At 38.1% G+C, this 17373-nt stretch overlaps 1 protein-coding gene and 1 long non-coding RNA gene across 2 annotated transcripts; both read right to left on the reverse strand.

The window, feature by feature from the left end:
* Window positions 1–1104: 1104 nt before the first annotated feature.
* Window positions 1105–12140, reverse strand: LOC113095904 (protein Wnt-7a-like). The gene is made up of 4 exons (XM_026261228.1): window positions 11102–12140; window positions 9906–10132; window positions 6124–6395; window positions 1105–3636 (listed from the first exon to the last, which is right to left on the reverse strand). Exons 1-4 carry the CDS (start codon window positions 11170–11172, stop codon window positions 3157–3159), a joined length of 1050 nt encoding a protein of 349 aa, XP_026117013.1. The 5' UTR covers window positions 11173–12140; the 3' UTR covers window positions 1105–3156.
* Window positions 12141–13544: 1404 nt separating this feature from the next.
* LOC113095935 (uncharacterized) lies at window positions 13545–16871 on the reverse strand. The gene is made up of 2 exons (XR_003288425.1): window positions 16781–16871; window positions 13545–14123 (listed from the first exon to the last, which is right to left on the reverse strand). It is a non-coding gene; the product is annotated as an uncharacterized LOC113095935 (long non-coding RNA).
* Between the last annotated feature and the right edge of the window lie 502 nt (window positions 16872–17373).

Genomic DNA, 17373 nt, shown 5'->3' on the forward strand with positions numbered 1-17373 from the left:
CCTGCACATCTGAATTTAAGTAGGCATGATAACATAATGGGGGACACACATTGGCACGTTGACAAGAAAACTCAACTCTGAGACGAAAGTTTTAACAGAGAGTTTCTGTTCACTAAATGGCTTCATTGTGAAGGGAAAGTGAAGGCATAATGAATGGAGGCAGCTAAGATGTGGAATTTGTCTCCCCTTAATTGTTCTTCTAACACTTCTTGTCTCCTCCATCTACAAGTGTTAAGCTCTCCAACGTCATGCCATTCAGAATGTGGAAAAGAGGCAGGAGCCTGAGCCAAAGAGAGCAACATCCAAAAGGTTTTTCAAAACCACACAATATTGTGATTCAGCTCATGGTGGATGGGTGTTGATGTTACTTTAACCAAGGCTGTTTGGCCAGCTGCCTTTTCACGCTGCTGCCTATTGATGAGTTTTCATCCGATTCTCAAAGGAGCATTTTGTGGCGATTATTCAAGGGGTGATGCTAAGATCTTTTCTAACTTTTGGATTGAAATTCCTCTTGACATCATCCTTCACAATGGCAAACCCTCTTTTTTTGCCATCCCTTCACCCCCCTTCCCCCCTTGGAAAAAAGTTAGTTGGATTTTGCATAGTTAACATTTCGCTAATGGGCAGCCCTGCTTCTCAGGGAGACTGGACAGCATTTTTGGGGGCCACAGTGGCGTTGTTGTGGTGACGGCGTTGAGAAGTGAATGAAGCAGATGTCAGAGTAATCCATCACCCCTCTTCCCCCCTTCTATCAGCCCATTGCTGAGACACCCTCCTTACTGCTACTCATCAATTAAAGCCCTACACCAGCCATACCATTAACATGCAAGTACTTTCGTTAGCTTCCTCCCTGCCCCCTGAAGCCTTCCATGTAGTAAAAACTGTCAGAACCAGTAGTCAAGCATGAAGGACTGTCAAGCTAGTGATGACTCTGTTTGGTTGTAAGATGTAAGGCTGAGTGATAATATGGGAAATGTGATGATTGAAACAAACAGGGTGTTTAGTTTAGGTCAGTTTTGATTTGAGAGAATAGAGTTAAGAGTATGAAATAAAATAAAATATGCCTTGAAAACTGTTGTGTCCCTCTTGAAAAACAAGCCAGTACAAGCCAAGGAAATATTTATTAACACTGTTGAAAGCATAATGCATGATTTTTTTAAATCATTTATGATGACACAATCATTAAGCACGATCAATTTGGCAAAACATCTATTAAAATCACAGATTTTTGTAAAATAGTAATTACATCAAGGCCATCCTGCTTTAAAGCTCTTGACAAAGAGCCACACTCAAATTCAGATGTTCTTTGGTAAAAACTCTTAGCCGTGAATTTTTCTCATCACCAGAGAGTTTTGTCCCAGGACTATTTACCCTTATTGATCCCACTATTTTCCTTTATTGATCGCACATCCAGGACCTTTGCCATAAAAATGCTACGATTGAAAGTGTAATATTTGAACATCAGTATGATCGCAACTGTAATATCTTTTCATCATTACATACTTGGCAACTACATCACTATGAGTGATACTTCATTGAGATGTAGTTAAACTGCTCAAGCTGGTACCATGACACAATCACACTATATCTAGCTTATCTGTCTAATTTCCGTCCATCTAAAGGACAATGGTAGAGGGTTTTTCCTTTACACAGAATAAATAAAATATAAAAATAATCTCTTACAAAATATATGTCAACACAGGGACAGTCTGTCTGGACAACCACATTTGCTTACAACACACAAAATACTACTACCCTTACGAAAATGAACCCTGGATTTACTACAAATAAAACCAAAAAACCATGGTTACAAAAAATCAACCATGGTATTTGTAGTAAAACTGTGATTATACAAATGGTAATCAATCCACCAAAAAAACATGGTTACTACACCTTTACTACAATACAAACGTGGTTAATTTCCGAAAGGGTAATATTAACTACAGTTGCAGAACAGAACAAAACTAGCAGCATAACAGTGTTATATTACCTATAATATATAACATTAATAGAACTGGTTATCTGATCTCAACATTCCACATCAGTAATAGTAACAGGTGGGGCATCTGTACTGAAGCTATTCCATTCGAAAAGTGAATTAACTGCTGATTCTCTTTGTCTGCCAACAGAGTAAAAATTAGCCAAAAGCCATGGAAGCTTGTGGCCTAATTAGCATAAAGCTTTGGTGTCAAATGAGGTCTCAAATTTTATTCGGGTAGAATTTAGATCCCATTTAAATACACTTATTTTAATTGGAATATTCAAATTTAAAGAGAGTTCAATCACAAATGTTCTTGTGGACCAGGGTTCTAAAAATAGTTCATACTTGTTTATTCACTTAGGAAGGAATAAGCCTTCAAACATGATGCACAATTCCAGTGTGTACTTGTAGGAATATATGTGCAAGGGTTGACACTTAAAAAGGATGGGAAAATGGAAGCAAAAAGCTTTACAATGATACATAAAAGACAGTAGAGTCTCCTCTTTCAGAGACTAGTAATTACACGTTGAGTGCAGTGCACTTGTTTTTGTATTGTGCATTGTTGTTGGTTCATCCCTAAGCTAAAGCACATGATGTACAGTGTAAAAGTTGGTCAGTTTATTTCTATGTAAAACACATAATATCAAACAGGAGAAGAGCTAAATCTAAGCTAGTAAACACAATGAGAAATCAGTAGTTTCCTTATGAAATAAATTAACATCAGCCATTTTCTCTAAATAAAACGTTAAATATCATTGTTGTGTCCATGTACAGTTTATGTTACAAGATTTGTAATGTCACTTACACAGGCTAAAAAGTTCCTCAGAAATACCTTCTGTGCTGTCTGCAGAGCAGAACACCCTCAATAATCACACCCCACATCTTTCTTACGGTCTACAGATCAAGCCTTTGCTGGCTACTTCGCTCTGTTGCTCAGTACTGGAACAGAAAGGTATCTACTGGTACCGACACCGAAGCCCTCAGAAGACTCTGGAGCAAAACAGCATGCAATGCATGCAATTAATCTGCATAGACTCCACCAGTCCCACGATTTCCAGTGCAAATGGCTCTTTCCTTTACCTGGCATCCATAGCAGTGGTCATCCTGATGTGACACTTGTAGACTCTCTACCACAAAGGTCGCAGGTGTGTATCAATTCCCCAGCAACAAAGATTTCACTTGCACGTGTATACTTCTGTCCGTTCACTACAGGTGTTGCACTTGACGTAGCAACACCAAAGAAACTTGCAGTTGCACTGCCACACGCGTGAGTACTGGTGTGTGTTATATCCTCGGTCACAACACATGAGGTCGCAGCCATTGGCCTGCTGAGCAGTCTTGTTGCAGATCCTGCCCTGGGTTCCCATGCTACCCGTCACGGGATCTGCCTCGCAATAGTTAGGTGACTTCTCAATGTACACTAAATCCATGTCCATGGGCTTCCGGTATGAGTAAGGATTTTTAACCTTCAAAAAGGTAGGCCGCTTGTTTCGACTGGCTCGGACCGGTTCCACGTGTACAGCATGGTTATACCTCTCCTTGAGGATGTAACCCAACTGCCGGAATTTTGGGAGAGTAGTCCAGCAAGTCTTGGTAGTGCAGGATCCAGATACACCATGACATTTACACTCTAAACGCATGTTCTTTTCCAACACCTAATTTGGGAGGGAAAATTAACAAGTCAATACCTTTGGGATTATTTAGTCACATAGGTTCCATTTAGGAGTCTTAGCCAAAGTTAATTATGAAAGTAGACTGTTTGATGACTCACTGTTAATTTAGTTAGTCTGACTAGTGACAAATCTGAAGAATGCAATCATCCGTTAAAAAAGATAAAATTACTGATGCTAAGCAGAGAATGTATGAGGAAGGAAAAGATGTTTGTTTACAAAAGGTATGCAGTAGTCAAAAACCATGTTTTGTATATATTCACATCACCTAATATAAGGCATATTCCCGCAACCAAGATCTGGATAGACTAACAATACAGTAGGGATTAGTGAGATCACCCTCAGTGGCATACAGTTTGGTGTTTTAAAGCACATTTCTGGGAATGGTTTAACAGGTTGAGACAAAGGTTTTTTTTAACATTCCAATTTGAAGAATGCAAGGATTGTTAAACTTGCAGTGCTAAACTACCTCATTCCTTCTTGTTGTGAAGAGAGCGGGCCTGCAAAACACAGCTTGTGTTAAAAGGCTCTCTGACTACTTGTAGGAAACAGTTTCATTTGTGTACACAACACACGCCACAAATTGATGCAAGGGGCAAACTATCAGAGGTTGCCTGTAGGAGTCTCTTTTCTTGTATAAGCAATAGAGCGGAATCTGCACAGGATATGATATAAACACTGACTGACTGATGATCGCAGAGTTCCTACAACAATCAGCCTGTGTGTAGTGTACACAGATAAAGCTCAGGAGTCAGGTTTCTGGTGCCTGTGTGCTTCACCTTATATACTTATAGACATCAAACCCCACATGTAAAAACAAAACATTTTGAGCAGCAGTGTAACTGAGGGATGCTGTATACTTTCTTGTCCTGTAGTAATTTTTCATGGAAACTAATGCTGAACATTAATGCATTTCACATACTCTAGCTGTAGGCTTAGAAATGCATGAAAAATAAATAAAAACAATGCATAGAAAAGGCATTGGTTAGCTCAGAATAGATTAACGAATGGGCAAACGTAAGCAGAACTCAGTGAAGCAGAATGCCTGTTTAGATATGGAAGAGGTCTGATTGGCATCAGTGAATTGCCTGTTCAAGGCGGTGTAGTTTTTGGTGTGGTTGGTTAGTCTTTTCTCTCCTTCTCTCTCTTCCTTTCGCTCTTTTTTCACTTTCGCTGTGGGTGGGAGAGGCTTTACCTTGATTCTTAATTATTTTTAACCATTCTCAGGCTTTCAGGAGTCTTTTTGGCAATTTTCTACAATCTAGGATGCAAATCAGGCTTAGTGTGTTCATGCTGCTGATTCCTGGTAAACAGCAAGTCTCAGGACAAGTTTACAAAGGAAAGATCCATGCTTCTAAAGAGAGGCCACACCCCTTGCATCTTCACTGAGATGCTGTATTGCAATCCATTAACCAATCACAATCATGTGTGTGGCCTGTCAATGGCATGACCTTAGTTGAGAACCGTTCAATGAAGAGTGCAAAATTGCATCTTTGAAATCACAATGAATTTGTGAACTGACAAGTCTTAGGTCTGAATGTACTTGCTGTAAATAGAGGCTTAGTGCATGTGAGGCACCAGATACCGTAAGAGTTGTTTCATGATAAAAATGTTACAAAAGTTTACTGGTCAGGCTTAGGGTTTTAAAGCCCCAAAAGAAGCTCTGTCCAGAGTGCTGAAACATCACACTCTCCAGATTGGCACTGAATGATGAAAAGCATATGAGGGTCAGTCAAACTGCCTGGGCATTTAGGGTATGCATTTCGATTTTTACAATTACACAACAAATAATTTTTACTTTCTCTGACTGTGAAGTCATACCAACTGATCCCAAGTGCAATAGTGAATTACTATTGCTTTTAAATGATTCAATTTGGAATCTTGAAAAATGATTTTGCTATAATCACAAATTACTAGTCATGAGCATGCCAAAACCAAAACTGCATTGCTATATCTTGTTATTGCTAATCTACTCCCCTCTCCAAAGCAAAGCAAATTAAAGTAACAGCTCTGTAGGCCTGGGGTTCTCAACCTTGGCCCTTGAGGTCCACTTTCTTGCCCCAACCTTGATCAGACTGTCTGTACCTTTCTAGCAATCCTGAATACCTTGATTAGCTTTTCCGGGTGTTTCTAAGGGTTGGATCTGAAGTAATCAGGAAAATGGACCTCGAGGGACAGATTTGAGAACCCCTGCTATAGGACTTACAAGAAAGGACTATCATGGGGTGTCCATTCCTGCTCCTGGAGGGTTACCTTCCAACTGAGTTTAGCTCTAGCCCCAATCAAACACACCTGGAGCAGTTTTCAGGATCACTTGAAACTTCCAAGCAGTCGTGTTGGAGCTAAACCCAGCAGGAAAGTTGCTGTTCAGGAGCAGGATTGGACAACCTTGGCCTAGTGATGTTTTTATGCATGACATGGTTTTATTATGCAACAATCTTCTTAATTAAACATGCAAATGGTGCCACATACCTTGCGTCCCACTTCATTGTTATGGAGGTTCATGAGTGTCCTGGCGTTCTGCCTGATCTCCCGTGCGTCTATGAACACCTTTGAGAAGCTCAGACCATAACGAATATCAGCTGAGCATCCTCCCCACTTCCAGCCTTCCTCTTGGTTGTAGAAGCCCTGCTTCTCCTTGTCACAACCACAGCCGCTCAGCGTACCTTGAGTGCAGGCTGCTGTGATGGCATGGGCGACCCCGGCAGCAATAATGGCGTAGGTGAAGGCTGCTTCCTTACTTCCTGGATCCAAAAGAATATACTCCATCAATATTGCTGACAATAAGATCCAGTTCTGGGCAGTGTTAAATCCCCCCTACATACCTGACATATCTTGACACTCATAGCAATAATCAAATGTGTTAGTTGAGTCAAGCACAGTTCATTTATCATGCACACATCATACTAATTAACAATATGGCCTCCGGTAGACGGTAGCTGGCTTACTGAGAAAAACATGGTATAAAAATGATCATCAGTAGAACCCAACATTGGCAAAACAAACACAGATCACATACCTGTGATTACACAACACACAAATAATTGTCCTTCAGTTGTCACAGAGAGGAAACGGAGAGACAAATAACTGTTTGCACACAGATGAGCAAAGGAAGGAACGGTCCATCTCTTTAATAAGCACAAATGACAAGGGTTTATTTCAGAGACAATAGAATGGTTGAGATAGAGGGTATGTGTTTAGACTCTAGCCTGGCCACTGTCCCAGCTTCCGTCAGAACGAGGGATCCACCCTGTGGAGATGAACTCCTCAGGCATGCAGTGCCTGCCTGGCCAGAGTACTGCTATAATTGATTGCCACAGTTAAACAGGGCACTTCCAGGTTAACTGTGTATTTCGTTTATAAGGACAAAGATAGGTCTGAAAGTTCTGCAAATAACTATTTCAGGGTCTTTTTTGTAAGGTGACATCAAGCAACAAATAACTTTTTTAAGTTCAAAGCTTCCAGTTTTCACACTTCTTTTTTTCCATTATTATTATTTTGATATTTTCATTTGTCCGTTTTTTTTTTTCAGTGACAATAAAGTACTGGAATACAATTGAATGCAAGGCAAGTCCCTCTGCATAAAAAGTGTTCACCAAACATAAAAAACTAAAATTCCCTAAGCAAAAAAAAAAAAAAAAAAAAAGACAATTATGATACATTTACTGTTGCTTAGTTATGTTAACATTCCTGGAGATGTACATATACTTTTCTCGATTAATGAGTCATCATGTATTGACTTTCCGAAGAATCATTTACACAGCTGAACCAAAAGAACACTTAAAAAGTTAACCTCTTTAGGTCTCATAAAGAGTGATGTCATAGTTATTACAATTAATATCTTTGCTATCTTTTATAATTTCATGGCAAGAAGTGAAAAACACACAAATATGTCAGACAGTTAACAGGCCGGCTCAGCAATGCAGGAATTTTCACCTTCAAGCGATCAAGACCAGCAACTCACTAACATTGGTATGTGTTGACCTGCTGATGATAAACATCTTGGAACTCTTCTCATGCAATCTAACAAAGGCCAGTTTGGGACATCAATTATGTGGAGATTTTTATGAGTTGTTTGGGCTTGTCACAAGAGGAAAAGGGATGTATACTGAAGAAAGGAAAATGAAGAACGTGTTGATGCCAAATCTTAAAATTATCATCAATACTGAGGTAGAATGCGCTTTGTATTTGTATATCACTTGATCTATGTTTACTTAAAGCAATATATTCTGAACACAAGATAAGACTTCCATAAATGTGTGTTATGACATGAGTGTCATTTATTTTGAAGAGAAATCTGAATCAGTGGCGTTGCATGATTCGGTGCGAGATGTCTCTTGCCAAAACTGTAAACGCAAGAGGTTAATATATAAACCTCATACAATGTTCTTGTCTGGACTTGAGACATTAATGCTGATGGAGGAAAACTACTTTTGAGCATACCGGAGGGCGATTAAGTCAGAGAAGATTTAGGAGGGTTGCGCTCAAGCAACATAAAGTAACACAAGTACAAAGATGGTATGCCTTTTGCATAAGTGTCCAACTGCTGATTTCCAACAGGCTATATTTCAGTCGTAACTTCATTCATGTACAACAAAAAGGTGAACGGGCCCATGGGTAATGCAGATGGCAAAATGTGCAAAAGTGCACCTAAAAGTGGAATCCACTACCGTATGGGCCAAATGTGGAACTTGGTACCAGGCCCTGAAAACTACTACACATTACTCAACAACTTTTTTTTTTATTTGATTTTTTTTGAGTATGCAAGCCCCTCCACACAGTACTGACGACCACTTTTCATCTAACCAACCACGTTTAAATGGTTATCCACTTTATTAAATCCTCCCTACACCGACCATAGACACAAAAAGAGTCTGGATAAATAAAGCAGTAGGGCCGCTTCAGAAATGGAGTCCACGGTCTGTCACTCTAGGTCAGCGTCCGCTCTGCTGCGCTTAGATGAGAGGCCACACATCACAAGACCCACAGCAGCTGTCCAAGCAGACAGCATTAAATAATATAATCAGCACCCACAACAAATCCAGGATGCCATTCAAGTGTAAACGGTTAAGTGTGTGCAGTTCTAGAATGAGATGGAGAGAGACGAAAACCTGTGCTTTTTTTTTTTTTTTCTTCAGGAGGCGCTTGTCTTTGATGCAGAGGGATAAAATACCGCTTCACCTTCAGCGATAGATACAAGTCTCTACAGATCTAAGCTTCTCCCCTGGGCCTCAACCACACCATCACAACACTGAATGGATCCTAAGAGTGCGCCGCAAAAGGAAAGAGGAGAAATTTCAGATAATGTTCTCTCGGAGTTTATTTCCGGAAGGGTTTGGATATTTGAGCATCGAAATTCCCTGCACCAACAGGAAAAACCACGCAATAATGCAACCTTCTATTTGCTAGCAGGGTCTGAAGCTAAACCAAAGTCCTTCACATCACTATTCATCAAAGTGTCGCAGGCTCGGTTGCACTGGAGGACCCCTTAACAGGCCAAAGTTTGCCTTAGGAAAATGGATAACATTACCCCAAACTTGCTTAATTACTTATGCTTTGTCTCTCTAAGGTGACATATTGTTAAATTTCCTCACAATACTGTACTTTCTTTTGGTCCTACTATTCAACCACTGTAACTTATACCCGTGGTAAAGTGAAAACCCTGACCACCGAATCATTAAAATCTACAGATAAGACAGGACGACTAGAAAAAGAATTCTTTTGAGAGGCTGGACTGTTGAGAGGGCTATAAATCCAGCCGCGTTGGCACTTGCACCATGAATGCATGCAGCTGAAACCTACCTGACATTGTTGCTGTGGCGTGTGAGAGACTAAACATTAGCTTGACATCCAATGACAAATGACATTTCAAATGAGATGTCAAAGTGAGGGAAACAGGACACAGTGTCCAAGACAGTGTTTGTCCACTCTGTCTATTTTCATGAAAGATGTATTAAAGCAAGCGTGTTATAGCAGGTGTATAAGAGCGACCTCAGTTTTAAATATCGCAAAGACGGACAGGCAGTCTTTAAGCAAAAAATCTGAAATCTATAGGTCTCCTCCTCCACAAGTTTAGTCTTTATTTGTGCTTTGACACACTCCAGGGCTTGAAAGAAAGTGATTTAGTCCATAACATTTTAGTGCTCTTCTTATTTGTTGGAACTCTGTCCACAATAGGAAGATGCTAATTTAAAAAATCAACATTTCATTTCTCTATGCTGCGACAATATGAGTGTAATAATTTGGTAACATACCCACTTTCAACTCTTTTCCAAAGACAGTTCTTTCCCCAAGGGCCGAGCAGTTCCACCTTCCATTTTTGAATTGAAACTGACACTCATTGATTCCCATTTGTGCTCCTTCTCCAATGACAATGATAGCGTCAGGCCGGCTTTGACAGATAGTCCTTTGACGAGGGGCCAAACCAGGAATTTTGTTACAGATAACACTCGCTCCCAACGCAACCACGGAGGAAAAGCCCCTGTAAAGTTTCAAAATAATGGAATATTTATATAAGAAAACATTGAATACTTAAAACACAGTTTGTGGAATGTGAGTGGAATGGGCCATGACTAAAACATAATTTATAGTATACATGTAATTCATATTATACAACTAAACTGAGCACTAAAGCATTTTGGGAGGCAAACTATTATGGATAAATGGATGTGTTATTATTGATGCATTGTAACAAATAGCTTATTTAAATATTGTTCTTAGGGACTTGTCACCAATAAACAACAGAAAAAGAAGAAAAAAGATCATCTCATGCTGCAAAGATGGCCATAAATGGGTCAATGACAATACAAAATGATTTTATTTTTAAATCTCATGCCAAGTTTTTAGAAATGTCGTCTTTAGTGATGTTGGTTTTTCTACAAAAATCAAATTTATCCTTCAAGTAAAAAGCACTTAACTACTTTACACCTTGAAAACATGGCTACACAACTTTTTTTTATGATTTTTGTTTTTGTAATTGTTTTGATGTTGTTGTTGTTTTACAAATATTGTGATGAAATTTCATTATAATGTAAATTATATAAAAAATTCATTATATAAAAAAAAAGAAAAAATATTTGAGGCTCTAAATGGGTCCTTTATTTTTTTCTCTCTCTCTTTTAGTTAGGCCAAACTTTTTTTAAGCCCCTCGAAAAAGATCTCGATATTAGGTAGGAGATTGAAACCTTCTTCATAATACAATATATATATATATTTTGTATGAGCAGCATTTAAAAAAGATAAAATAAAATAACTAAATATATCCGGACAAATAAAACGTCGTTGACCCATAAATGTGAAGCACAATTAACATTTCCGATATATGTGTATAATATAGCCTATATATAAAATCCACTAGTTTTGTGAAGAACTGTGCATTTCATTTATTAGTAGGCTAGTAAATACTTTACAGGTTAAAACAGGTAAACACATTCCATTATACCCTACTTACCCAATCTTCAAATATATAATCCCCAAACAGAGGAAGATGTGAAAAATCCAGCGGCGTGTTTTCCTGCTCATGTTCAGCCTGAACTTTGTTAATACAGTGTTAATGATAGTAGTCTCCTGATGGGTAGCCTAACAACTCAGTCACAAGCGAAACAAGTCCTTGGAGGGATGCAAAACTCCGTGACAACTCGACGTGAACACCTGAGCTGATATCCTTCGGGACGTGTGGAGATGAACGTTATTCTGCATATGTACGACTTCTGAATCACTTTTACGCGTCTCGATTTACTAGAACAGACCACAGCTACCCGCACTTACATTCACATCACACTTCCCAGCAGATCCTTTATCTTTTAAATCTATCAGGATGTGTTCTGGAGGAAATTAAACTTTCCGATATTCCTTTTTATTCGTCTGTGAAGCCGAGTAACAGGTTGATAACGCGACTAATGACTTCAAAACATCGCGAGCACACGCGCTCAAGCGAACACCACACATACATTGAAGTATCCTACGGTTGGTAGGGAGGTTAAAAAACCTGATTTGAGATACGACAACCGAGTAATGAGCGAAAGACGTGTCACCGAGCTATAATGCCATAATAAATCTAGGTAGGAAAGGTATATTCTCTGTGCGCTCCTTGCCGAAGATAATATCGCAACAACTCCAGCTTCTTAAACAGAGCTTTTATCTATTTTCCTGCACCGGTTTGCTCCTCCCCTGAGAAAAGAAAACTTTAGATTCCCTCCTCACCCACCTCACCTCAGGTCCTTAATTGCGAGGTGAGAGATGCATTCATTTAGCCCCCTTCCAAAAAATTGATGTTCAAGAACCTTGTGTGCTCAGTGGCCAAGAGCAGTGCAACAAATATTAAAACAGAAAAATGCATCAAAAACTTAAAAACTTTATATGTCCTAGAAGTGAATTCATAGCAATAGATGCATACAAAGTTAGAAGAACTGTTCATAATGGAAAAATCATTCCATGAAAAGGGTCCCTTATTAACATTTGTGTAAGCAACGTGTTTAACAGCTCATATTATCTCAACAAATCCTGCTGTTACCATTATAACTTATATTTAAAATAAAGAACAAATCCATAAATGCGAAAAAACTATTATAATACTTAATTCATTAGTGTCTCTTTTAATCAAATTGTCATTTTGTTTGGTCTGCCATATAGGCTACACAATCTGAACCCATCAACCCTTTTAACAATTTTTGATAACTATTACTGAAAACTGAATATTTGTATAAAAGGTTTAGCAATGGTTAAATGAACCCAGTCATCCTTACTACTGAAGCCCCATAGTTGTATCCCAACATTTGGACAAATTAAGTCTAGCTTGAGATGGCTCGACTTATAATTTATTAGTTTATTAACATTATATAATTATATGGCCCCACTTTATATTATGTGGCATTAACTACTAAGTACTTACATCAAAAAACAAGTCAAATGTAATTAATGTTTATATTATATTGCAAAACACTTTTGCTGCTATTGAGGTGGGAAACGGGTAAGGTTAAGGACAGGTTTGGTGTAATGGGAAGGTTTAAGGGTGGGTAAAGGTGTAAGGGATGGGTCAACAGTGTGATTATAAATGTAATTACACAAAATAATTAGATGCAATTACAGGAGGGTATATATATGTACATATGTGTGTGTGTGTATATATATATATATATATATATATATGTACACAATAAGTGCATTGTACCAAATTATTAATTTAAATGTAAGCACATAGTTAATTCCACTTAATATAAAGTGGGACCAATTATATCATTTCTGTTGTCAGACAGAAATGAAAATGCTTCCTATTTGAAATGACCCTGAAAACTCAAAATGCCTGGTTATTTGCGTGAATGATTTTCATCCTTAATATTGAAATTCAACATTGATTCATGCCAGTTTATATTTCTTTGTCCATGACTAGGTTTATGAGATCTATAGAAAAATGAAAGTAATGAAATGTAATGTATATCTCAAGACAGTGAGGCTGACAACATAAATATTGCCAATTTAATTGCAACCATCCATCTCAAATTCACCCACACTGCAATTGCCTACAGATTCTTCATACCTGCAAAGTTTGGCAAGTTTACAGGAATATAAATGTAAAGGGGAATAATAATAATAAACTAAAGCAACATAAATCCAGCATAAGGTAAAAAAATCCAGCATATGCTTAATACAAAATAAAATACTCTAAAATATGAAACCAGGCCGATCATCCAGAGAACATGCAGCTCTATTATCCTGTCCACATCATAGACAATACAAGAGCGCCATCTCCAGGATGAATGCATGATGCTGAGGTGGTTTGGGATCTCTTCAACTCCCTGAAAATATTACATTTCTTTGCCTGTTCAAAAATAGGCCTTAAACCAGGGACCCTTTAATACTAGTCAAATATATTTTACGTCAAAGAAAACCACAGATACATTTACAAATAATTTATTGTATTCGTTAAAAACAAAGATACTTTAGACAAGGAAAAAAAATCAATCTTGATTAAAAAAATTTCATGCATCACATTTTCTTAAATAATTCGATGCTCATTTGCTGTGTTCTTCTGCTCCTCAGGGAAGGCAATAGATTGTATAGTTATCTGCTACACAGGATAAAATCACTACCCTACAACTATACAATCTACTACCTCACACTGCACAAGCATTTCCGTCTCTTTCAATCAAAAACATTTCAGCTTGCAGACACATACCGTGACAAAGCTTCCATTGAGATTAAACATCAGGAAACGTAGGATGATACTCCGCAGCTCCGTTCTCACTTTGAGAAAGACAGTAGGCTGTATAGTTATCTCCCAGTGTGGGTGTGACCCTAAAACTATACAACCTACTACCTCATCCCACGGTGCACATGTTGCCTTCTTTCCACCTGGAAATGAAGTAAAGGATAGGGACAGAAGTAACCAAACTGATGTTTTCCGAAGTCCTTTTTGTCCGCCATGTTAGGATTCTTGCCTCGGCATCTACCACATTTCCAAATGCACAGTCAGTCTGTGGACAGGAAAAGGTTAGTGAATTAAGTTTCATCAATCTGCCGACACAATAAATAATAGACTGTTCAAAATTCAAAATAATTGCTGCTCTCATCGCACATCATTGACGTTACAGTGAAAGAACGCATTATGGAGAAAAAATAAAATAAAAAAATAGACTCCAACCGGGCGGCTACGGGACTACAAAACGCTCCGTTGAACTGCATCAGACAGCACGGGTAATGCAGCAAAATGGAGGGGCTGGCCAAGTTGCTGGCACCCTCTCGGCACCAGGAAGCCATGTTGACATTGTGTGTGACTTGGCTACGTACTAACTTCTCAGTCAAGATTAAACGCTGCCACATTCGGACTTGGGCCCAGTTTGGCTCTGGGATAGATGTCGTCAGTAACAGCAGGCAAGCAAGACACAATCAGAGGACTGAAAGCCTTGTTTCCAACCATCTTGTTGGTGTAGCTTGTAGGTGCGTTAGATTCTAAATACAATTTTCGTGTTTTTAAATGTAAAGTTGACCCAAAAATTAAAATTGACTGAATATGCTCTCTCCCTTAGGCCATCCAAGATATAGATGCATTTGTTTCTTTATTTGAACTGATTTGGAGAAACGTTGCATTATGAAACTTGCATTGCAATGGCTCATCTGCAGTGAATGGCTGCCGTCAGAACGGTTGATAAAAACATCACAATAATCCATGTGTAATTTAAATAATCCACAAACTTTGTGTTTGTAATAAATTCATTAAAACACCTTTAACTTCAAACCACTGATATTGGCTGAAATATGAGTCCTCTATCCATAATATTGCTTGCTCCAGTCAAAAGGTTGTCTCGTCTGAATCGGGAGAGAAATATGCATAGTTAAATCACTGTTTATAAGTGAGAACGGTCCAAACCGGATCTAAACAAATATGTTGTTGGATTGTGATGTGAGAGGACAGCAGGGGATGGACCTTATCACTAAAGGAAGTGTTTGGCCAGAAATGACAGTGTAAAGTTAAAATGCCTTAATGGATTTGTTTCTTCCAAACACGCTGCTTTCCTCTTCACAAGACGTTAACTGATGGAGTTGAATGGATTACTTGTGGATAAGTTGTGATGTTTTTATCAGCTGTATGAACTCTCGTTATGACGGTACCAATTCAGAGGATTCACTGATGAGCAAGAGACAAAGAGGTGATGCTAAATTTCTCCAAATCTGTTCTGATCAAGAAACAAACTCAACTGTAGTTGCAATAGTAAAGTCATAAAATGAAATGTTTCCTACTTCTTGTTGTTTTGACACTGATCATCGATCTTTACATACTGGTTAGTTACCCAGTGGAGTGATTGTTTACAAACAGCACAGCATATTGCACTGTATGACCACTTTTACATGCTGTCAGCAAAAATAACTCAATAGCTTAAGTTTGCATAAGCCTATTTAATGTCAATATAATACTGTCCCATGATCTGCAGATTCAGCTGCGGTGATTTACATCTCCTGAGTGCAGGAAACACTGACATAGTGACAACTGAAATGATTATTGTAATGACGTAAATTAAATTCAATAGCAAAGACAGGAAACAGGATCTTGTTCAAAACACTGTTAAGTAGAAAGACAATGGCAAAACATCCATCCCAAGGATCTGGCAGTGAATATATTAAATTTGCCCACTTGGCATTTGGCAACAAAGCCTTGTCCAATCATGCTGCATATTCATCTATGAAAGGGCACGTTTCTGAGGACACCAGTGGGTGTGATAATAGTTCCTCAAAGTGAATCAAACAATCAGTAAATTGCACTTAATAAAATATGTGCTACTGAATTAGCTGAGAATGCTAGCAGTTTTTCAATCTGGGAAACCTTACTTACTTTACTTATCATTCAATCATTCTCAGAAAGCTCATTACGTGATAAACAAAAAGCAGCAGACACTCAATTTAACGCCTGAATGCTCTCGAAGGAGGCAGATGTTGTTGAATGCAGTTTGCATTTGCAGCTGAAATGTCACTCCTTGAGGTTTTGCTGCTCAAGCTTAGTGTCAAACTGATTTAAGAAATCGCACTCGTCTGTAAATTACTGCCAAATCCTGATTCCTGGTTAGATTAGTATTAAACAAACCCAGATATCTTTGACCGTTACTCAGATTACCGTACTCGAACTCACAGCTAACGGTGAGATCCTTCATCCACGTGTAGCGTTACTGGGATTCCAAAGTTATTTAATACAGAGAAAAATTAAAGACAGACAGTCATATACATTGTTTCTACCCTCAAACTCTTTATATTATGCTCAAATTTCCCTCCCTTGATTCATAAAAAATGGCGGTCTCCAGCAGCTAGCCTGTTAATACATCTATCGCCCAAATACATTATCCTTCTGAACAAGTTAGAAAGTGCACGTGATTTTTGACAGAAATGACCCTATTAAAATCTATAGAGAACAGCAAGTGACATATATAGGCTTTATTCAATTGGCATGCTAGGATAAGTGTCCCTCACAGACTAGCCAGAAAGCTAGTTTATACATCGCTCTTAAATATAGCAACATGCAATGGAAACTTATTGTAAAGTTGATCGGACGTGAGAAAAAAAATAAAGTAACGCTCGACAAAATCGACGCGGTATCCTTGGTAGTTAGAAGGGACCGTTTTGAAACACAAATGCTCCATCATACCTTCAATGTGTCCTCAATGGCAGCTGAAGGCTAGTCGGCTAACAGCTAATAGTGATGAACACCCGCGGTCAGCGTCTGTGCTGAGACTCCAGGACCCGGATGAACGCGTGCAGACTACGGGGGGATGATTGGCTCTCTCAGCTCGCGCACTCCGGTTTGGGATTTATTGAGTTATTTATTACCAATGTATATAATTATATGAAGAAATTATTATTACATTTGATTTCATTGACAAAACAATTCGTGCTTTGTACAAAAGATGCACCAACGGCAATTTAATGTATTTTAAAATGGAATGTTTAGTATATATATATATATATATATATATATATATATATATATATATATATATATATATATATATATATATATATATACATACACACACACATATATATACTATATATATATATATATACATACACACATATATATACTATATATATATATATATATATATATATATATATATATATATATATATATGTGTGTGTGTGTGTGTGTGTGTGTGTGTGTGTGTGCGTGTGTGTAATGTTTGTTTGTGTATATGTGTAATATACTATATTATAATATTGTGATCGACAGTTATTAGA

This window comes from Carassius auratus, unplaced genomic scaffold, assembly GCF_003368295.1.
Source record: "Carassius auratus strain Wakin unplaced genomic scaffold, ASM336829v1 scaf_tig00215808, whole genome shotgun sequence".
Classification (NCBI taxonomy): domain Eukaryota; kingdom Metazoa; phylum Chordata; class Actinopteri; order Cypriniformes; family Cyprinidae; genus Carassius; species Carassius auratus.